A 23,540-nucleotide genomic window follows, 5' to 3' on the forward strand; every position below is an offset into this window, starting at 1 on the left:
CTGCTGAGCAGGGAGCCCTATATGGGCCTCAATCCCAGGACCCTGGGATCATGACCTGAGCTGACGGCAGATGCTTAACTATCTAGTCACCCAGGCACCACTCTATTTAATTTTTTATTGTAAAATTCACAAAACATAAAATTCATCATTTTAGCCATTTTAAAGTATACAGTTTAGTGGCATTTAATACGTACACAATATTGTGAAACTATCACCACTATCAACTGCTCAAATATTTTCATCCCCCCAAAAGGAAACCCATGCCCATTAAGCTGTTACTCCTTACCCTTTCCCTCCAGCCCATATTAGCTATCAATCTGCTTTGTCTGTGTGTTTCCCTCTTCCGGCTGCTTCATATAAATGAACTCACACACTAGGTGACCTTTTGTGTCAGGCTTCTTTCCCTTGGCATATTTTCTAGATGCATCCATATTGCAGCATGTATCCAGACTTCATTATTTTTCATGACTGAATAATATTCCATACAGTGGATAAGCCTTTCTTAAAGTCTGGGTTTTTTTTTTTTTTTTTAATCTCATTGATTGCTGGTCTTATCTCTATTTTTCCGTCTCTGCTTTCTTCAGGTTTTTCCATTTTTGAGACGTGTGCTTAGATAACTGCAGCAAAGTCATATAGTTCTGCTGATTTTGCCTTATATACTTGGACACTCTGTGCTTAGATGCACACAAATGCAGGATCACCAAAGCCAGACATCCACATCTGGGGCTCCTACACTTCCTAACTAGATGACTCTGCATACAGTGGGGATAGCAATGAGTTAAGGGCCACCTAGATGGGTCAGTAGGTTAAGCGTTTGCCTTCGGCTCGGGTCTTGATCCCAGGGTCCTGGGATGGAGCCCCGAGTGGGGCTCCTTGCTCAGTGGGGAGTCTGCTTCTCCCTCTGCCTCTTCCCCTCCACCCACTTGTGCCCTCTCTCCCTCTCTCTCTCGAATAAATAAATAAATAAAATCCTCAAAAAAAATTTTTCTATTAGACATGCAACTGTTCTTCAGTTTTTAGTAATATAAGTGATTTCAGGCAAAAAATAAATCAAGAAGGGGCATTTTTCTTTTAGTATCCGTGTGCCACTTGCACACTGAATATTTTTGCTTTCTCTAATTCATCTTTCTTTCCTTTATGGCTTTGGCCTTTGATGCCACGGACCTAAGAGCAAGTTTGTTTTTAATGGACTTCATTCTTCCTCCTTGATCGTTATTAGTCTAATTCATTGGTGGCAGCCTACAGGGAGCCTTGCTTGGTCTCCCTGCTACCTCCGCTCCTTCTCATGTCCAGGTAGTCTCCCTCTGCCAAGAGGGATAAAGGGGACAGGCAATAAGCACGTCCTCTGGGGAATGAGTTTCCCTCCGATGGTGCCTCTGAGCAGTGAAAGGCGAAAGGCTTGACAGCTTGTCTGAGTCTGTGGTTCATGAAGTCTGATGAAAAGGCAACAATCTTAAAAGTCAAAAATTAAACAAATAGATAGTGTCTTAACTCTAACAATTTTAAAAATAGGAGCACTGGTTGTTATATGCAAACAATAAATCATGGAACACTACATCAAAAACTAAGGATGTACTGTATGGTGACATAACATAATAAAATTTTTTAAAAAAGCTTAAAAGTTTAATGAATCAATTAAACTATAAGCAAAAACAATATCGAAAACCCCTAAATATTTAAGTCAGTGTGATTGGGAGTGATGACCACGTGCTATAGGTGGCTCGCCCCGACTGTCCCTTACTCCTCTCCACGTATATCTGCTCTAGACCCCTCCCCTACCCCAGGCAGGCACAAAGGAGAGGAAGCTGGATGGATTTTTTTCCCCCTTGGATTCTCACAGGTTGAGAAGACCCTGGCACCTTTAAGCTTGTTCTCCTAATCTTTCCCCATGACCTTTCCATCGCTCCCCAACCTCATCAAAATTTCCACCCTTTCTGCTGGTGTCTTTGGCTTATGACTTTGCCTTATCCATTACTGAGGGGGGAAGGTTATCAGATATGAACCCCTGCATCTCACCACGGCCACATCTATAAACACTCTGGCATTTTAAAGTCATCCTTTACTTTGGCCCCTTGGTTAAAAATGAGGCAAATGAGGCACAGTCCCTGGATATCCCCCCATCTCAACCTCTAAGATTTGAACCTTTTAGTTACCCTGTCTTGTGCATTTTCAACTGTTGGCTTTCTATAAATCATTTCCTTCAGCACACAAACATTTCCTTTTATCTCCAACTACAGAACACTCTGCTGTGTCCCCAGCCCCGCTTCGGCAATCACGCGACTCTCATGCTTACGTGTGCAGCCAGACTTTGAACAGTTGTTGTATGTGGCATCCCCAGTTTTTATCCTCCCTTTCCCACCTTATACCATTCAAATCTGGCTTCTACACGCACCGTTTCACCCAAACTGCTTTTGTCAGTGATAATTCTGTCACTTAATCTATGGAACATCTAATTAAATGTCTCAGTGGCCATCGATACAGCTGACCGTCTCCTCCTTCTTGAACCTGCCTCTTTCTTAGTCCCCCTGATGCCAAAAATGCTCTCGGGCTCTCTCTCTCTCACTTCACTTACCAATCTATTTTGCTCTCCTTGGCCCCTCTTCATCCTGCTAACATCTTAAATGTAAGAATTTATCAGGGCTTGGTCCTCCCTTCTCTTTTCTCTCCACACTCTTTATCCAAGTGATTTCATTGATTCCCTTGGCTTCAAATACAATCTATAACAATTCCTAAACGATCCCTGACAATTCCTAAACTTACAGCTTTAGTCCAGAGCTCTCTTCTGCAATCCATGCGTTATGTCATGTACAGCTTTGACTCATTCACTTCGAGGTCTCAGAGCAATCTGAAACTTCTCGTGTTTAAAACTGATCTGGGGAAATTCACTCTGATTTTGAGACTTAATCTAAAGCTTCAGCAATCAAGCAAGTGGAATATCAGCAAAACAAAACAAAACAAACAAAAAACCCCCACATAAGTCAGTGGATCATCACTGAGTTCACCTGGACCAACACATACATTTATATAGTTATATAAATACATAATTTTATAAATATATATATGTGTGCATATATATGTGTATATATAGGTGTTTAGACTTATAAATGGGATACCTACTACATTGCTTGAAGAAACTAATGATCACCAAGTTTCATAACCGTGAGCGTGCAAGTAGACGACCATGCCAGCCACCCAGAAAGTCTTACCTCTCCAAACCAATTGCTTGGCACAGAGAATGGAGCTAGGAGTGGTACAGAAGTGTAAAGCTGTGTGTCCACTTAAGGAGTAGCAATTGAGCTTTGCTCCATGGTCACAGAGGATCTTAACACAATCCAAGTTGGCCATTTCGCAAGCCACATGAAGGGGGGTTTTCCCGTTGGGTCTACAGTTGATTGTAGCGTTGTGGTCCAGTAGCACCAGAAGACATTCCACGTGACCAAACAAGACAGAGAGATGCAAGCCTGTTGCCCAGGAAGACTTTAACTTATAACTAGGCAACCAGTAACCTGGACAAGAAAAGGAAAGAAAGTTTAAGTTTTTGGCCTAGGATTTTTCTCTGTTTTGTGAAAATTTTTATAAATCTCTTACTTTGGTCACATTCATAAAATCGGGGGCGGGGAGCGATTCAGAAGTTGGTGGGTCTGCAAATGTCTAGGTTAGAAGCATGCTTGGATATCTTGAGCAGGACAGGCATTCTTGAGTCTCTCAGTTTCTAGCATTTTCCATTACCTCATTGCTTTATTTACTGATTCTTCCTGGCCCTTCCAAGGCATTTGAGTTTGACACCTTCATTTATGGAATCACATTTTATTTTACATGGTGAGTTACATGAGACTCTTATTGTTTTAACTCTCAATCATTGCCTTGAATGTTTCTGAAGCTGTTAGTTACAAGATTATACCTTTTATTCCATCATGGTTCTTTTGCCTTATAGTTGCTGCTGTTGTTGTCCATCAGAGGTATGAATGTGTTTGATGTCTTTAAAAAATTTGTCTTTTTTTTTAACCCACTGAGCCCTGGGTGGCTCAGTGGGTTAAAGCCTCTGCCTTCAGCTCAGGTCATGATCCCAGGGTACTGGGATCGAGCCCTGTATCAGGCTCTCTGCTCGGTGGGGAGCCTGCTTCCCCCCACCCCCCGCCGCCTGCCTCTCTGCCTACTTGGGATTTCTGTCTGTCAAATAAATAAATAAAATCTTCAAAAAAAAATTTGTCTTGTGAAGATTTTATATGTGCCTGCCTATTGGTTTTTATAATATCTCTTATGGAAGAAAAACTTAAGGCAACTCACAAATTTTACACAATACAAGATTTTTTAAATGATCTAAGGGCAAAGGGAAAAAAATAAGGTAGGAAAATAAAAAGTGGTCCAGGGTACGATCGGTACACAAAATAGAAACCATGTCCTATACACTAGAGCCACATTGCAAATTTGCCTTTGCACTTCCTAGCAGCCAAAATAAATAGGAAAACATGATATATTGCACAATTAACTATGCCCACAAGCTATACACAAATTAATTGCTCAGGAGAAGCATGGCTGATCCTAGAACTGAGATCTTAGATAAATTCTTCCCATTAGTTGTTGGAAACGTTCTCTCTCTCCTCCCTTCCCTGCTCTCTCCCTCACATGTCTCACAAGCCATAACAAACGTAATTTTATAAACCTTCTTCCCGTGTCAGTACCTAGAGCCATAATATTAAGCTCAGTAGGGGTGGGTAATGGAAAATGGCTTCAGGAAGATAAAATACTGAGGCCCAGATGAAGATGTAGAGATAACCCAGCAGCTCGGAAGAGACTCTAGGGCTGAAACAACAAAATACATTTTAACATGGATAAATCAGAAGTTTGCTTTTAAGTTATAAAATTCCACTATACAAGTACAAGGTAAGTGGAATATGGTTTAATGCTAATTTATTTGAGAAAAGACCTAGGGATTTGAGTTGACGGAATTCTCAAAAGGAGCCAACGGGGGATGGAGCTGCCAAAAAGCTAACTCGGTCTGAAGCTCCATTAATGTAAGTGCAGTGCCCCAAAAAAAAGGGGTGAAAGTTGTATTCTCTACTGAGTAGATGAGGCCAGAATGAATCCAGAATATTGTGAATACTTCTGGGCACGAATGATGAACATCTAGAGGGCCCTTGGAGGTTGAAGATCACATTACAAGGGGGTCCGGTGATCGGGTATTAAAATTCTCTCATTTAAGTGAGAAACGTCACATACGTGCTACTCCTGGTATTTATCCTACAAGTATAATCACTCACGTGAGAGAATTCTAAGGGCCACTTTTTTTTATTTTATTTTATTTAACAGAGAGAGAGAGCGTGCACAAGGAGAGGGAGCAGCCAGCAGAAAGAGGGAGAAGCAGGCTCCCCACTGAGCAGGAAGCCCGATGCGGGGCTCAATCCCAGGACCCGTGGATCATGATCTGAGCCGAAGGCAAAGGCTTAACCAACTGAGTCACCCAGGCGCCCCCGTCAGGGTCACTGTATTGCACAACTTCCAAGAACAAACACCACCTGCACTGAAGTCTGTGAAAAGTATGAAGTTCTCAGGGGTTATAATAACCTGGCCTGTGGATAAGAACAGGCACCACACTACAACAATGTTCCTAATGGGTAACCATTGGAAACAATTTCTATCTTCATCAATAGGAGACTGTTTAAAAATTTTTTTGGTGTGTCCATACAATTGAATACTATACAGCTGTTATAAAGAAGAGGGCAGTTCTGTGTGTACGGATACGGGAAAATCTCAAGATATATTACCAAGCAAGAATGGCAGGAGCTGATCAGTGTGGAGAACCTGCTATCATATGTGAGAATATTTATCAGCCCCTCAAACAAGAAACTGGTTAAAGCAGTGACCTCCAAGAACTAGGGGCTGGGAGACAAGGACATGGACTTACTCGTCCTCAGATGCCTCCTTTTTGAGCTTTTAAATTCAGTGCCTTGTGCGTGTATACCTATTTACGAAAATAAGTAAAATTAAAAATAAACTATTGTCCCCTCTTCAGAGGTGGAAAGATAATTTAGCTTCAAAGACCATATTACAGGGTCGTGCACAATGTTGACTAATCCTGAGGGAATGAATGAACCCAGCTGAAATTTGTTTTTCTGTAAGCCACTCTCCACCATAGACATGCATACACACGCACACAAACACACGCACGCGCGCACACACACACACACACATCCCTTTCTCATTCTATTCATAATTCTAAGGCCATTTGACTTTCTATCCCTCTCAGCATTCTCCTTATCCACACCGCCTCTTTAAAAAGAAATACAAAGTTAATTCCCACTAAAGTCTAATGAACTGAGGATTTTTTAAAGTGTGAACCTCTTAGATTATCCAAATTTATGTAGGAATCTGGATTCAACCAATAGAACTAAGCGTTAAGCTACTAATTTGAGATCCCAGACACTGTGAAGGGAAGGGGATCATTGATAGGGACTTTTCTCTGGCAGAGACAAACAGTATCACGGACAGTCTGGGCTGTGGAATTATCAACCCTGTGCCTGTAATGTGTGTGTGTGTGTGTGTGTGTAAACAGATAGGCACACATGCTACATGTGTGTGTACCCATTTATACATTCTTATTTAGCTGTGTGCATTGAATCTCTGTTCCGAGCAGAGTGCAGAGTTTTCAGGCTCTGTGGTATGCAACCTGCTTTTGATAATGAATGAATCACATTAGCACCAGTACTTAATCAGTCATTTTAACGCTCAGATTTCCTCAACAAGCAATTTGCAAAGCCAGTCTCTTCTAACTGTCTTGGAAAGAAGCTGGTTCCAGATCTGGAAACTGGACTACATTTTGCCTGCTGATTAGCAGCAAACATTTGGCAGCTCTGTGCACCCACTGATTGGAAACTCGTGCCTGCTTCTGCAATGGGAAGAAAAATGATCCCAGAAAAGGAAGCAGTAGAGAACTGATTAAGAAAACACCATTTTGATGTAAAATCAAAGAAAACACAGAATGTTAGCGCTGGAGGGAAGATTATCCAGTCCAAGCCTTTCATTTTCCAGATGAGAAAACTGCCACTTTCTCAGCCTGCCAGAGCCATACGTCGCCCGCCTCAGTCCAAGCTAATGGACTCAGGATATCTGCAATGCAGGGTTTCCATCTGTCTTTGTCTTTGTGGAAGCAGAAGAGGTTTTAGCAACCATCCTGCTTCACAAATCACGAGGAAAGAAAGCAGATCCTGAATTCATCTATACTACGCCACATCTCTGATATGGAAATGCATTTGCTGGTGGATGTTTTCTCTTCTTCTTAAATTCCCAGTAGCACCTGGAGAATCTCTCCTGTCCCGTTTATTCCAGGCATCAGTCGTCCTTAGTCTCTCAGTCCCTGGCCTCCGCCTGCTCCTTTGGTCATAATCTTTAACCAGTAAATCAGCCTTGGAGACAGCAGGGTCCTGGGATTCAGCCACCCCGGATGAGCTTCTGCCTACCAGTCACCTCTCCTAGACAGAAATGTGTGTAAGTGGTTGGCAACAAGACACCTTTGCTGCCCCTAGAAGCTGAATAAATGGGAAGGGGACAGATTGTCAGATACAGATCACGGCCCACTGAAGTGTATCTTGAAGCCACGCGGCAGAACTTTTTGGTGGTGGTGTGTATGTGCGTGGGGGTGGAGTGGGGCTGAGATTCCAGATCATTCAACCCCAGGCATAGCGGGAAAGCCTTCTGGAGAGAACGGAGCAGCCCATAGCAAGGAGGCTATGGATGGTCACACCTTGGGCAGTCACACCTTAAAATGAGCCTGCAGCCACAGGTCACTTTGTACCCAGTGTGGGAAGCAGCAAGAGTGTCCTTCCCACCTCACCTACCCACTCTGGGGACCAAACCTGAGGTAAGGCCATCCTCAGAAACCACAGTGAGGCAACACCTATTAAAATGCTGTATTGCTTCTGAAACTCCAAGACATCAGAATTTGCCTTCTAATGTACAGTCTCCAACAGTCACAGCACAACAGAACTACAGCTAACTAACCAATCGGACATCTTCATTTTGTACACTCTTCCTTCTTTCCAGGGCAGAATTATCCCAGGACTTGCGAGCCTAGAGTGTGATAATTCTGAGCGTTTGTTTTTCAGAGTCCCCTCTGCTACCCCCTGCAGATGGCAGGCTGCCCTGTGTGCTCAGATGGGCACAAAGGGGGGGGGGAGTGGAACCTGGGAACAAAGCCCTTGAGGGGGAGTCAGGAAGCCACTGCCTCCCCAAAACTGTAAGCCACTCACCTCGCCTGCCCCCCCCCCCCCACGCCCCCAGTTCTGCAGTGCGCCAGTAGCAATGGCTCGAGGAACTCTGCTTGAGCCAGGAGTTTAACAGAGACGAGACTACAGATCCCGTCCTGGGCAAAAATCCCGCAGAGTCTCTCAAAGGCAGGCCATGCCCACGTGGATTTATAGCATCTACAGTCACTTTTCACCTTCCCCAGACCGTGACGCATCATCTGTTTATATCATTTCCCCTTCATAACATTACAGATTATCGGCACGCAGGGGATTTGGAGAGGGTCTTGACAAAGTCTCCGCTTTACAAATAAGGATAAGATTAAGGAGCACACAGCGCTCGTGCCTGTCTAACCGGTAGGGACAGATCAACCCAATCTCTGGTCTCCCCAAGTCTTTAAACCGCCGCGGGTGACAGGTTGACTGCCCGCTTCTCCGCCCCCTAAAACCAACAGCGCTTGTACGCAAAAAGCTCTAAAAGCATTTTAGAAGTTTAACCCCTACAAAAGTATTCGGAGTGATCCTGTGTGTGTGTCTGTGTGTGTGCGCGCGCACGGGCGCGCGTCTGAGTGTGTTTAATTAAATCTGAAACCGAAGAGACAGGCCTGAATGGCGGAGGAGGAAGCCCTCAGCTCAGGAAATATGGTAGAGAGGGTCCGTGTTCAGGCTACCTTTTGGAAGAAGGGATTGACTCTGCTCTGTGTTTGGGGGGGTTCGCCTCTCTGGGAAATTTTCAGCTAAGTCTGGGCTGCGCAACAGTGATCAGCTACAATGTTCTCTGAGTCCAAAACACCCCACACATGAGAAGCCTCTGTTATTACAGCCAAAGGTTACACACGCTGCTCGCGCTGGATTAGCAGACATTTGCTCGGCCTGTGTCCACGTATTTGCACAGTACCGAAGGATTATAGACGAAAGCACAATTCTTGGCTATCTTTTAATAGCTAACATTTTCAGGATAAACCGCAGAACTCCCCCCAGGAGAGGGGGGGAAAAGCCAGCTTGAAATGCAACATTTAAAAGAAAAAAGTTTGAGGGGCGCCTGGGTGGCTCAGTCGTTAAAGCGTCTGCCTTCCGTTCAGGTCATGATCCCAGTATCCTGGGATCGAGCCCCCCCCTTCATTGGGCTCTCTGCTCTGGGGGAGGCCTAATTCTCCCTCCCCACTCCCCCTGCTTGTGTTCCTGCTCTCTCTCTCTGTCAAATAAATTAAAAAAAAAAAAAAAATCTTAAAATAAAAGAAAGAAAAAAAAAAAAAGTTTGAACACCCAGGAAGGGAAAAGAACCCTAGGATGGTAAGAGGATTGTAGGAGAGCAAATTTCTGGCAAAGAGGAAAATGAGGTGATAAAGAGATTATTTATTAAGAGAGTGGTAGTAAGAGCTTTCAAGATATTTGGAAGGCAGTTGTTACTTGGTAAAGTAGATAAAACACCTGCCAAAAAGTTTTCCTGCGAAATCACTCATTGGTTATTTTAATTAAAAACATGACTACCGACCAAAGAACCCGCAGCTGTGGGCCATAAACGAAATGCTTAAAGTGCATTACACTGATTAATAAAAGACTCTGATTAACCTTGCTGACTAGGGAATTTCATACCCAAGAGAGAAGTATGGTATTCTGCTTGTATCATTAACACGCCAAGGCTCATACATCTGAAAGAGAATCGCAATATGTAGTTGGAAAAGCCTTTGGAAACAGCTTTATGGATGTTCACATTTCTAGAATAGGGATCACTAGTGAGAGCCCGTATGAAGAGCTTCGGGTTTTCTTACAGATACTGTGTTCACTCTGGATACCGCACCCTTGGCTCATGGTAAACTTTCTGTCATTAACAACCCTTGACTCCGCAGCTACTTACTGCGTGTAGCAGTTAAAAAGTTGTTTGTGTATCTAACTTTTCTTCGCGCCGTTCCCATTTTAAGGCCGGCGTCTGGTAGATGGAATTTTGCTTGCTTGTTTTTGCTTTAGAGACACATGTCCCTGCTGTCCTCCAGGAGTTATCCCAAATGTCAGCCGGCATGTTTTTAATGTTTGCTTTCTAAAGTGTGAGACAGGCTTTTTTTTTTTTCTTCAATTAGTAAAACATGATTTTTTCTGAAGATTTGATTATGAAGTTTAACATAAATTTAAAAAAATAAAACAAGGGCTCCCCAACTATAAGAATCATTATTAGGTGCTGGGGCTGGGTGGGACCCACAGTTTGAACCTGAGCTCTGGAATTCCGCTCTCTGTCCCGTGGGCGAGGGTAGCTATTCAGTGGGATGAGGAAGCAGAAGTGAATTTCCAGATGCTTGGTTCTGCCTTCCTCACAAAACCTACATTTTATATTTGCTTACGTGACTGTGCCAATGAGATGGTGGATTTGGGGGAGCAATGTTGAGACCCCAAGCTGATTTCCTCACCAACAGAGTTCTGAACTGTCTTTCCAAAAACTATGAACTGACTTGTATACTAAACTGGGACATACCATATTCAGAGGAAAAAATGGGGTCACTTTTTGAAATTCTATGAAAAGTGCTCTATGTCCTAAAAGAAGTAAAAATGCTTTGGGATTAATTGTAACCCTGTTGATCTTCTGCGGGACCATGAAATGTTGAATATAGATTATATTCTTCATCCAAAAGCAAATGTAAAGGTCGCGTGGTATCTTTTATAAGTCTTCCACATTGTCACGCTTAGTAAGCTGCAAAATACCTAAAATTTGAAGATTCTCACACTTTTAAAGTAAACAGGTCATGTTTCCGTTTCCACATTCAGATGCTGGTTATATGGGTTTGTTTATATTATGAAAATTAATCATGCTGTACGATTGTGATCTGTACACTTTTCTGCGGGGCACCTTTCAAATTTGTTTTTTTAAAAATCAAAACCTGCTGCGTAGCAATGCGCTAGAATTCAATGTCCCAAAAGGAACTACCTCTACGGAACTAATTGCCCAGGGCAGCCTGCTCAGTTCTACCCTGGTCCCTGGGAATTCCTCTGTGACTTAAGAAATTGATATAACCACTTAGGTCAACTTTGCTTGGGTAGCAACCAAGATTCTATTTATCACTTCCATTCCTGACTGAAATAGTAAAAGGTTCGATAATGAGGCTAGAAGACATGTGAAAATGTGGGGAAAAAATCTGAAAAAGCTTTGAAGAAAGATGAGTCTTTAATCTGGATTTAAGATGGAAGAGAGAGATTCTGATGCCCATATTCATATTAAACAGAGAGGAGTCACATGCCTACAAGCATGTGAGCACACACACATACACACGCACGATTCCCCTATAAACCCTGAAGATATGATCACAAATCCCATGATTTCTGTGCATACGTTCACCTGGCATGCATAAGAAATGGAACTCTACTTTTCCTTTCCCAGAGGGTGTAATTTGCTGTTTCCCAAATGGAAAGCCACATCCCACAGTCCTAACACTATGAAAACTCCCATTAGTGTGAATGAATTTTTAGCTCTATGAGGACCATAGGAATCGGCTCATATGAACAGAAAGGATGAAAACTGTATTTTCTTCTGATTCAGGGTGATGACCCCCTGGAAGCAGGAGAAACAGCACCTTCTTTCCCCAGAGCCTGCCCTTCAACTTCCTTTTTCTCACAACCTCAAAACCTCGAGTGATCCATGCAATTTGGCATGGTTAGGAGATGGGAAGAGGCAGTCTTCACAACTCAGTGTTAAATAAATTACGCTGTCTCGGACCTGAGTTATTTCCATGGGCACACACATGAGCTTTAAAGATACCTTAAAAATGTATATAGTGTTCAGTCTTTCACTGAACAGATCCAGAAGGAGAAAGTAATGTGATTACATGCTATACACTCCTTCTTTCTAACAGAGCTCCATCAACCAGTTTTTAAAAAAACAAACCTCTTCGTTATCTTCCAGTCAAATCAGCAATGCCAATTTATGATAAAGCCCTCCAGGAAAAAATCATAAACACAGTAACTGGCCTCCTCTAATCTTCCTTCAGAACAACCAGAGTACAGTAAATTAATGGGGAAATATATACCATTAACATTAGTTTCTGAAAATTGATGGTGCTGATGACTTATATGTGAATGGAAAGCACTTACAACAAGGAGAAAGAATTGCTCTCTCTCTCTCCAAATGCTGTACACAAGACCTTATCATCTATTTTGTTTAAACAGAAGTGATGTTGAACATGGTGTTTGTTTGTAGTCTGCTCGCCAGATGGCCTCGCTACTCAAGTTCCCCATTAACTAGCTGATTTGGGAAATCAGAATCTGCGTACTTCTAATTTATTTCTGATTTCTCAGGCGTGGGTTCCAGAAAATCCCTTGATAAAAAAAAAAATCCGTTTCGTTCTTGTTACCTCCCGTTCTTTAAACAGCAGACATTCTGTATTTAGGATATCTACAGTTTTGATCTATATTACAGTCAAGGAAAAAAAGTTAACTTTGGGGTTTTTCTGGTTTCAGTTTTTTGCCTGCACTAAAAACTCATTAACATGATGAGGACCATCAAGGTGCATCAAGGCAGAGACTTACCCATTCATTAACCCTCCAAATAGGGGCAAAAATCCCCTTTTCCATCCAGATAGATAGAGATGATATACCTTTCAGTGGCTGTGTAAGCAGAGAGTTAGCCGGCTGTCCCCAAGGCAGTCACTCTGTCTGGATTAGATCTTAGCAGTCTGTTTAGCCATAATCTAGAGATGTTTTCTTTATTCTATGTCATTGTAGACAGAAGAAAATTTCAAAATAAAAGCAAAGTACACTAATAAATATCATGGTCCAGGATTTCAAACTCCAGACACAAGGATAGAGAAAGAAGAGAAGAGAAAAGAAAAGATAGAAAGATAGACAGAAAGAAATACAAATATATCCTATTCACAATGCTGTCTAGTTCAAAAGAGAGAAAAGATTAAATTAGAAATATTTTTTAAAAATACATATGTAAACCGTAAGAGCTCCTGGCTTAGATTGGGTGACCGACATTGTGCATTAAAAAAAAAAAAAAAAATCCATTATCTATCGATTTTATAATCACACCTCTAATTTTTACCTTGTTTATAAGATGCCAAAACCATATTCTCATCTTCAACTTCAAAAACCGTGTCCACATCTATTAGCCTCTGGATTAAGATGGCCTTCAGTTTTCCGAAATCATTGGACTTTAGAGCCTCAAGGAAATTTCTCTTAACTAACTTGGCAGCTGCGGATTTAGTGATAGGGGCGGCGGTGCCTTCCATCCTTCCTCCTCTCCCTCTGGAAGCTTTGTTGTGATTTATCAGGAGAGCAGCACCAAGCAAACAGGCACATGCTGGAGAGCCCACAAACTGTCGGCTAATTTTATCCCAAAGTTATGCTGATCCGTTCTATTTATATAGGGATCATTTCAAACTTCAAAATATCCTTCCTGGCCGTCACTGCCTTTTCAGGTCTTTTAAACTGGTTCTACACTCACTGATTCATTGAATAATATATCGTGTCAATATCAAGGAAAAGCCCTTGCGCCACATTTCAGGGAACGAAATGTCAGTATTATTTCTTATATGATCAAAGCAATAGCTTAAGATTTAAAAGCTCTTAATGCTTTTTTTTTTTCACCCCTCAGTAAAAACATCTGGTGTCCAACTGGAGATCCAGAGTCCTGCTCTTATTAGCCAACGGCCAAAAAAGAAAATTTGTTACAGTTTCTGAGATATATGTCTCTGAAAACCTATAATAATTTTGTGGCATAAGCCCACAGAATCAGGCAGAATTGTACACATTGGAAAACAAACAGAAGGTTTTCAAGTGGCCTAGACTTGAAAAATTTCAATGTCGTGAAAGAAAGCTGGGGAGGGTCGTGTGGCAGGACTGTTTCAGGTAAAAAGAGACTGAAGAGACAAAACAGCCAAGTGAACTTCATTTAATCCTGTATTTAAGAAACAGAAAAGACTATATACCGGGGCAATTGTGGAAGTATGAATACAGACTAGATATTACTTCACAATATGGAAATACTGTTTCTGTTCCAAGGCATCATGGAGGGATTGTGGTTATGCAGAAACATATCCTTATTCTTATGTTGTGCGTGAAGGGGTAAATTGCCACGATGTCTAAAACTTTTTTTCAAATAGTTCAGAAACGGAGAACTAAATGTGTGTGTATATACACACATGTACATGCATGTGTAAGTCTGTGTGTGTGTACATGCATGTGGGAGGTAAATAGAGTCAGAGAAAGAAAAGGTGGGAAAAAGTTGAAAATTGACAAATCTAATTAAGAATCTCTGGGTGTCCATTATATTATTCTCTCAGCTTTTCTGTAAGTTTGAAAATTTTCCAAATAAAAAGTTAGAGAGGGGGCACCTGGGTGGCTTAGTGGATTAAGCCTCTGCCTTTGGCTCAGGTCATGATCTCAGGGTCCTGGGATCGAGCCCTGCATTGGGCTTTTTGCTCAGCAGGGAGCCTGCTTCCACCCCTCCCAACCCCTGCTCTCTGCCTGCTGCTCTACCTACTTGTGATCTCTGTCAAATATATAAATAAAATCTAAAAAAAAAATTAAAATTAAAATAAAAGGTTAAAGAACATGAAACAATCAAATTTTAAATTTATAAATTATGAAAAATTAGAAAAATGATAACAAGTATTAATTTGAATGCAGTGAAATCACACCTTATATAGTGATAAGAGTCAAAACTGTTACAGACTTCCCTGCAAAATAATTAGCAATGTGAACTAAAAAAAAACTTAAAATGATAATAGTATTTGATTCTTAGAATATACTTAAGGTTGTAAACATGGATGTATATCATAGCATAATTTTTTTAACTTATTTCACTGATGTGCAACCTAAATACAAGAAAGTGACAAGTCATAAGTATATGGCTTGTTGAATTTCTAGAAAGTGATGGTCCCCATGTAACTGACCCCAGATCCAACCACAGCATAGTCCAAGTGTGCTGGAAACACTGCTTCTGTCTCCTTCCAATAGAAACATTCAACCTAGCCCCCAATGACAACTATTATCTTGCCTTCTAACACGATAGATTTAGTTTGCTTGTTTTTTAGTGTTTAAATTTTTTGTTAATTTTTTAAATTTTTAAATCTTCAAGCTTAACATAGTATGAAATACTTGACCTGAAAAGAAGGATGGATAAATGAGTGAAAATGTATGTGTGGGAAATTACATTGTTAATAATAGAAAAAAAATTGGAAGCAATCTAAATGACCAACAGTTAGAAAATTTGATAAACAGATTACGGCATATTCATATAATGGAATACCTTTCAGTCATTATGATTAGGTAGACATATACTTATTAAAAAGTCTTTGAGGGGCACCTTGGTGACTCAGTCAGTCAAGTGTCTGCTCCTGGCTCAGGTCATGATCCTGGGGTCCTGGGACCGGGTGCCATGTCAGGCTCCCTGCTCAGCGAGAAATCTGCTTCTCCCTCTCCCTCTGTATTCTCTCACTCTCTCTTGAGTAAATAAATAAAATCTGTAAAAATAATAAATAATAATAAACAAATAAAAATGTCTGTGTGCTAGACAATTTATAAAATAGTATGTGTAGTATAAATATCTTTTAAAAATCTGTATATAATGTATAAATATGCATTTGTATATATTATATAATCTGCACAATTATATATGCTTATATAATTTGTATGTATTTATGTAATATATACAAATGTAAAAATATACATACTATACACACACATAGGAAATAAAGTCTATAACCATCTATCTCCAAATATCATGAGATATTGGTAAGATTACATTGGATTTCCTCTTGATCACTTTCTTATTTTTTGAATTCATCTACCATGAGTATATATTACATTCGTGATGGAAAGGTATTTCTGTACAAGTATATATATGACGTTAATAGGATAACCTGTTAACTCAGAATAACTACAGAATTGTAGGTTTCAAGAAGTAAGGAACTGAATTATTCTTAGGTCCTTGCTGTCTAGCATGAATGAGTAAATGAAAAAAAGAATTATTTATTGATTATTTACAAGGTCCTTAGCATGGTGCTTGGTGTCAAATAAGATGCCACTGTTTCTTTGGTATCCCCATGGGCAACCCAAGTAGAAATAAAGCACTTATTGATATTATTGATAAACTTTGTCCCTTTTTGACAAAACTAAAAGAAAAAACAAAGCATTCCTACTAGAGAAACAAAGAGATCCAGGAGTTTTGCATTATTAGAGGACACTTTTTGCTAGAGAAGTCCACCAAAATGGAATCTATGTAAAACGAAGACCAAATTTCACAAAGTGGGAGGGAGGGGCTCATTTTAAATTCATCTTAAATAATAAAGACAAAAATTATGAGGAACATTTTTTCACCTAATATTTAACATTTAAGTTGACAGACGCTATGTGTAATTCATAAGACCACAAAACAAATTGTTTACTATTTTCATGGTAAGATCATCATTCTGATCCAACTTCATAATAACATGAAGCAATATCCTTTAACGTTAGACTGACTTTGTCAACCCAATATGAAAAAGATCATATTTACGAAAGTGTTCAAGAGCTTCATCAGTTTTGCCAAGGGCCTATCTTCATCGTTTGATATTCCAATGACTTTCAAACCCGGTGGCTGCAATTCCCACTGAAACACTTGTTAAATCCTTTTGTTTTCAAACTCTTCTTAATCTATTATTAAAAGAAATAACCCTGCTGAATCCTCGTGAGTGACTAGTTTTGTGATTTGGGCAGTTGTCTTATATTTTCATCAACTTCATGAAAACTTATCTCATTTACAAAATTTGCAATTTCACTTTGCAATGGACGTCAGAAAATCAGAGTGAGATCTGGACTCCACGGTCAAAGATACGTTGTCTGATTTGAGTTTGCCACCTTGTGACCTTAGGGCCTGAGATAATGGACAGTCAGTTGATATGCCCCATAATTCTTCACAGTAATGAAGTTTTAAACCTAACCCTACCTTCCAAAGTTTACATGTTTCTGCTTTCAAGAATATACAATGAGTTGAAGGGAAAGGGAGGCAAATACCAGTGAATATCGAAAAGAAAATACAAGATAATACGTAATTCTCACATCCTGGTTCACAAAGTAATCCATTCCATTACTGGAAAATTAGAGTCAGTATTTCCTTTGTCACACTGCTCCAAAATTGCTTATCCATAATTTTTTCATTGACTCTAATTATGAACATGCAATCATACATGTATTCCATTCTTATCCTAGAAATTCTCACCGAATTTCTAACATTTGAAAATAGCATCCTATCTCTTATCAATCATTTTTCTCCTTGACTAGTCTCAACTGTTCCCTATATGCGCTGGTTTTCAGAATTCTTTTGTCCTGCCTACTCTCCTCTGGATACTCTCTAGTTTATTTATGTGTGCCCATTCTTAAATTTGGGGGCCTAAAATGGAACAAATATGCCTAGAGGGAGCTAAAAACTAGGGAGTATGATGGGGACACTGGGGGGCACTCTGCTTTTGTTGAAATTGTTTTGCAATTACTAGGAGACGCTTTGCAAGTCTGCCTCATGTTACAGTTGTAATTTCTTCAACAGACGTTTATCGAGCACCTACCATGTGCTAGACACATTCTGAGCACTGAAGATACAGCAGTGAGCAAAATAAACAAAAATCCCCATCCTATAGGACTTAGCATTACTAATGGATTTAAGTAAAATGGAAGTCCCCAGATCTTTCTGTCTCCTGGACACCACATTCCTCACAAAGCTGCAAATTCACTAAATGTCCTAGACAAACAATGTAGTTTGTTTATATTCGAATAATTGATCGGATTTTCCCTTTATGGATTCTTTATCTTGGTGGCAAAAGGAAGGACAACTTCATTTTAGTCCAACTTAATATGTTTAGTCCAATCCAAATTTTTAGCAGTCTCTTTGGGTAAATGCTCCATTGCGGTGGATAAAATTCTCTATCTTTGAGAGTTCTGACTTTCCCTCTAAGATGGTTTCTGGGATTATGAGATATGGATAGAAACAACATTCGAACTACTAATATCTAACAATGAGTATCAGTTAGAAGAGACTTGGACCATAAATAATCAGTATGGTCAGACTAGTGTATCACAGATGAGTGTGGTAGGAGAGGTAGGAGAGCAGTCAGAGGTAGTCAGAGGTAGGAGAGCAGCTTATGTGATCTCATGGAGGGAGGGGCAGTCCTCAGATGGACTCATGATCCTGGAAACCCTCCTTGATTTCCATGGCAGAGTGGTTCCCCTAAATTGTTCCTTACTATATTCAGATCTCTGGCTCCCACCATCAGATCCCAGTCATTTGTCTCCAAATTTGATGTCTTCAAAGACCGCAGTCTTTTGGCTACGTTAATGCAAAATATACACGGGAAACTCTAAGGCCTCTCTTTGGGCACACTGCCTCCTCTCACACTTCATGAGGAACTAGCAGCTTTGTATAGGCAGGCTCCTTCTTGTCATCTTCTTAGGGCCAGAATGGACATAGACTCCAGCTGAGGGCTGGAGTTCTCCAAGGAGTCTACATTCTTCCTGATGCTCACCCTAACCTCCGTGTCCTTAGACCCTCTCAGGCATATCTGGTTGTTTCTAGGTCTTCTCCCCTGCCACTGCTCTGTCAAAGTTCAGCCCTGGAAGAACACATTAAATGTGTGAACAGGGATGAGAACATGGCATCCAGTCTCTCGATTAACCTATACTTCTTCCCTTCATGATGTCCAGACTTGCTGGCTAGAAATGTCCAGTCTTGGATTTTGCTTCCTCTTTAACGTTTCCTTTTCCCCCTTAGCAAGCGTGACCTCCCATCATAAGTGGAAAAGTTGTCACCTTTGCGTTGTGGAGGAAACTCCATGATCCTGAATTCTTTGGGCACAGTCCTTGGTATACGAAAGAAGGAGATAAAGTGATCTAGAAAAATCCTTATTTTCTTAATGCCCGATTTTTTACAACTATTGTCTTTCTAAAAGTGTGCATTGGGACTTAAATTTGATTAATGGCCAATTTGTCCTAGGCCAATTTGTCTCTTGGGTTAATAGACCTCAAGACTTGGCCTCAAATGCTGTAAAAAACATGATTTTAAAATAAATAAAAAACATTGATTTAATATTTTGAAACAAATTTACAATTTTAACCTAAAATAAGAAATTTATTTTTTCCCACAGAAGCTATTTCAGTCCAATCTCTTGGCCATAAAAATAAATACATCTAAACTTGGTGGGATAACTTGAGAAAACAAAGCAAATTTCCATGATGAAATGTATAAAACTGAGAAAGTTACCTGTATTGTGATGCTAAAAAAAAAAAAATCAAAATCATTGACCAATTTACTTGAGCAGTAGAGGATAAAATCAAGAGATAATCACTTGCACTTACAAAACAAAAAGCAGTTTAATTAAATTGCCCATCAAAGTCTTTACAACTTACAGGAAGCAAGGTGACCAATGCTAATAAAACAGACTTGAGACCTGCCTTTATTATCTAGACCATGCTTGAAGCCACCATCTCACTAAGCCTCAAGAGGCCACATTTCACAATGGTGATGTTTCATGCGTCCATCCAGGCCTGTCAGAAATCCCTGTCTCCTCAACTCTTAAAAATGAAAACTCTTCAACCCGTAAGACGAGTTTTTTATTAGTGTTCCACGACATGGCCAGGGCAGTGTCCTCTGCCCTTGGAACAAAATGAAGAGCTTTCTGACAAAGCGATGATATTGTGGCAAGTGATCCATAAGACCCTCTCACACTCTCTGGGGATCTGCAGGGGAGGGAGCGACCATGGAAACCTGGCTGCTTGTTTTCTTGATGCCTGTGTACAACACAGCCTGGCCACTTGATGAAACTTCTCTGGAACAAAATTGCTCCTTGGTCCTTTATGGCATTTAAAAATGAATTTGATGCTACTAAGCTAGCCATTACCTGTCAAATGCAGTCATAGAGAAGAAATTCAAAGTCAAGGCTTCTAATAGATACCTACAGAAACCAAAATTTCTATGAAAACAGATCCCCACTGGGCCTCCCTCACTTTCCCCGGCTGATGAATGTGGATGTCCTTGCCACCAGCTCACAGAAATGGTTGATACGGTGATCTGACTTCTCTTTCTTCTTAGTTGGTTACCCTTGAGTCTACCATGTATCATCTTACTCATCACATGTCATCTTGCTTTGTTTGCTATTGTTTTGTCTCTGTTCGTGTGAATGCTTTGTATAAAAAGCTTTGTGTGTAGGTGACACCAACAACTGACTTAAGTAAAGATGGTTTATTCGTTCACATTCATGGACAACTCCAGTTGGAACATGAGTTTCAAGAGAGCCTCGAGCCAGGGCTCTGCACAGTCAACAGGGCTCTTCCAAGTCTGTGGCACATGTTAGTAGCTTAATTATACCTGTTATCATTATTTCTAGTTTACCGATGCGGAAAAACCAAGAACCAAAGGCTATAAGTGAATTATTCAAGGTCAATGGCAAATAAGTCACAGATCCAAGACTCGAGCCGAGCCTACATCCTGAGGCTCCAAAAACAGAGGCTCTAGAACTGAGACTTCTTATACAGTTTTGTTTAATAACAGACATTGTATTGCGATCACTGAGTACCCCAGGGGGGAAAAAAAAAACTGCTTCTGTTTATCCCTTAATTCAATGAATATTTATTGGGAACATATTGTGGGCCAGGCATTCTTTGGTAATCTCTTGCTACATAACAAATAACCCCCAAATGTACTGGCTTAAAGCACTAGTAATAGCATCTCTCATGGTTTCGGTGGGTCAAGAATGCAGATGGGACACAATGGGAAATCCTTATCTCCCCTGGATGGTATTTGAGACTTTAGCTGAAAGATTCAAAGGCGAGGAGTTAGAAGATCCCCCCCCCTTTTTTTTTTTTTTGAAGATCCCCTTTTTAAATGGCTTGGTCATTTGGCTAACACGTTGGTGTTGACAATTTGGTTCCTGTCCAAGTACCCCATGGTGCTGCGTGAATGTCCTCATGGTATAGCAGCTGTAGGAGATGAGATAATTTAAAAAACAGACAGTAAAGAAGATAGTTTATCAGGTGGTAATACAGGCCATGGAGAAAAATAAACTCGGGAAGGTCTAGCGTCAGCGCCCACCCACAAGTCACTCTTGTGCAGGTTAGAAAAAGCTGTGCTCCTCTGGGCCAATAAATAAGGGAAAATATCATGTTCTCCCAGGCTGGTCCTGGAGAAGTGTTATGGCCCTGGAAAGCACTGAGAATTTCAGATCAGAGAAATCCTCCCTCATGAGCAAAAACATGAAGGAAATGTGAGACCAAGTCATGCTGGTCTCTAGAGGAAGAGTTTACTAGGGGCCGGGAGCAGGAGAGGCGAAGACCCTGAGACAGGGAAAAGATGGCGGCCCTCAGAGGCCATCTTCACTTAGATGCTCCCACCCCTGCTAGTATTCTTAAAGCTCACTAAAGCATAAGCATGTATGTGGATGGATACATTTGTTTCATTTTTTTCTACTTTTTGAACCCAAGTGCAATTCAGTTCTCTCAAAGTGTATCCTAGAACAACATCTTCATATTTGCTGTATCCCTGGACTGATCCCTCTTGGAAAACGGCTTATAACTGATGATAATTTCGTGTTTTCCATAAGTAAGCAGTACAGCACACATTTTATTTTATCTGTGAGTATTCAATAGTGAAGTGGAGCAAACATGAGAGAAAAATTCCAAACCACATTAGGGTTCCAATTCTCTATCTTCCAAGGCCACTATGTCGTTCTCAATCCTAGAGGATGGCAATAGGATTACAACAGAGACCTAAAAAAACTAGTAGAATTAGAACTATACTTTTAAAATAGCGCAGATCAATTCTGTGTGTTAAGCATACTATCTCATGAGAATAATCCCCAAGGTTGTAAGAATCAAGTGAAACGGGGCGCCTGGGTGGCTCAGTGGGTTAAAGCCTCTGCCTTTCGCTCAGGTCATGATCCCAGGGTCCTGGGATCGAGCCCCGCATCGGGCTCTCTGCTTGGCAGGGAGCCTGCTTCCTCCTCTCTCTCTGCCTGCCTCTCTCCCTACTTGTGATCTCTATCTGTCAAATAAATAAATAAAATCTTAAAAAAAAAAGAATCAAGTGAAACCATGAACATGCTTTGCATATTGTAAAACATTCTAGAAATATTACAGGACTACTACAGCTGCCTTTCATATCACTAGAATAACAGAACATTCCAACCCTCCTGCAGAAGACTAAATGATGTTACTGGAAAAGAGCATTGGGTTGGGAAACCTGGATGGTTCCCAGCTCTAATGATAATTAGCTGTGTGTTTGAATAATTCAAAATACCTCTCAGTGACTCAGTTTCCTCTAAGTAAAATAAGACCTACAAGACCCACTTCTCAGCCTGTAGTCTTTCCTCTCATGGAATAGAGTGTCTCCTGGGTACTGGCAAAGCTTGGCAATGTTTTACAAGGGCAGAAGTTTTGGCCATGATTTTCTGAACGGGCTGCCCATCACATTTGCCCACAGACAGGCTCAGATTCCGTCTTCAACCAGTGGGGGGCGCTGGAAGAATTCCCAACACCCCTCCAGTTCTGAAGTCCTGCGTGTCTATGTTCTCCGTGGTAAATACACACCGGAAGTGTGCATTTCGCATAAAATCTGTTTTTTTTTTTTAATTTTTTTTATTGTTTTAAAAGATTTCATTTATTTATTTGACAGACAGAGATCACAAGTAGGCAGAGAGGCAGGCAGAGAGAGAGAGGAGGAAGCAGGCTCCCCACTGAGCAGAGAGCCCGATGGGGGGCTCGATCTCAGGACCCTGGGATCGTGACCCGAGCCGAAGGCAGAGGCTTTAATCCATTGAGCCACCCAGGTGCCCCAAAATCTGTTTTTTAAAAATCCCACAAATGGCTGAAAGGACTGCTTTGTAAACAACAGAGGCCAACGTCTTCCTCCAGCACATCTTCACTTAGAACTCGCTTGTGGCCTGGCGTCCCTCACTTTGGGATGCTGGGGCGATTTTTCCCCCACGACTTCACACTCCTGGAAACTACTATCAGCGAACACACCGGGTGTCTTTCATGTAGGAGTACTTACACTGAATTTGTAGGGAATCGCTGAGCTCTCCTGGAGCCTCTTGGTCAGCGGCATGACCTTACATTGTTCTCTTTCATTTGCTCCCTTTCTGGGTGGCAGGTGATAGAATGGCTGGATTGACACAAGTAATAACCAGGCACTGGTCCACCTGAATTTTGACAGACTATACATTGAATGTCATTGTTGACTGTGAAAGACAAGGTTTCTTGAGATGAAACATCCCGCGCACACAGCGGGGGCATTAGCTCTGTGCTTCAGGTCTCCTAGCAACTGCCCTGCATCTCCGTGCCCTTCCGGCA

At 41.0% G+C, this 23,540-nt stretch overlaps 1 protein-coding gene across 1 annotated transcript in view; it reads right to left on the reverse strand.

The window, feature by feature from the left end:
* Positions 1-13,456, reverse strand: part of ASB4 (ankyrin repeat and SOCS box containing 4) — a 58,171-nt gene extending 44,715 nt beyond the window's left edge. The window contains exons 1-2 of the mRNA XM_046019977.1: positions 13,270-13,456; positions 3,207-3,506 (exon numbers count right to left, since the gene is read on the reverse strand). Coding sequence (XP_045875933.1) covers positions 3,207-3,506; positions 13,270-13,456 — 487 coding nt within the window. The remainder of the gene's footprint in view (positions 1-3,206; positions 3,507-13,269) is intronic.
* Between the last annotated feature and the right edge of the window lie 10,084 nt (positions 13,457-23,540).

Source organism: Meles meles, chromosome 10 (assembly GCF_922984935.1).
Source record: "Meles meles chromosome 10, mMelMel3.1 paternal haplotype, whole genome shotgun sequence".
NCBI lineage: Eukaryota > Metazoa > Chordata > Mammalia > Carnivora > Mustelidae > Meles > Meles meles.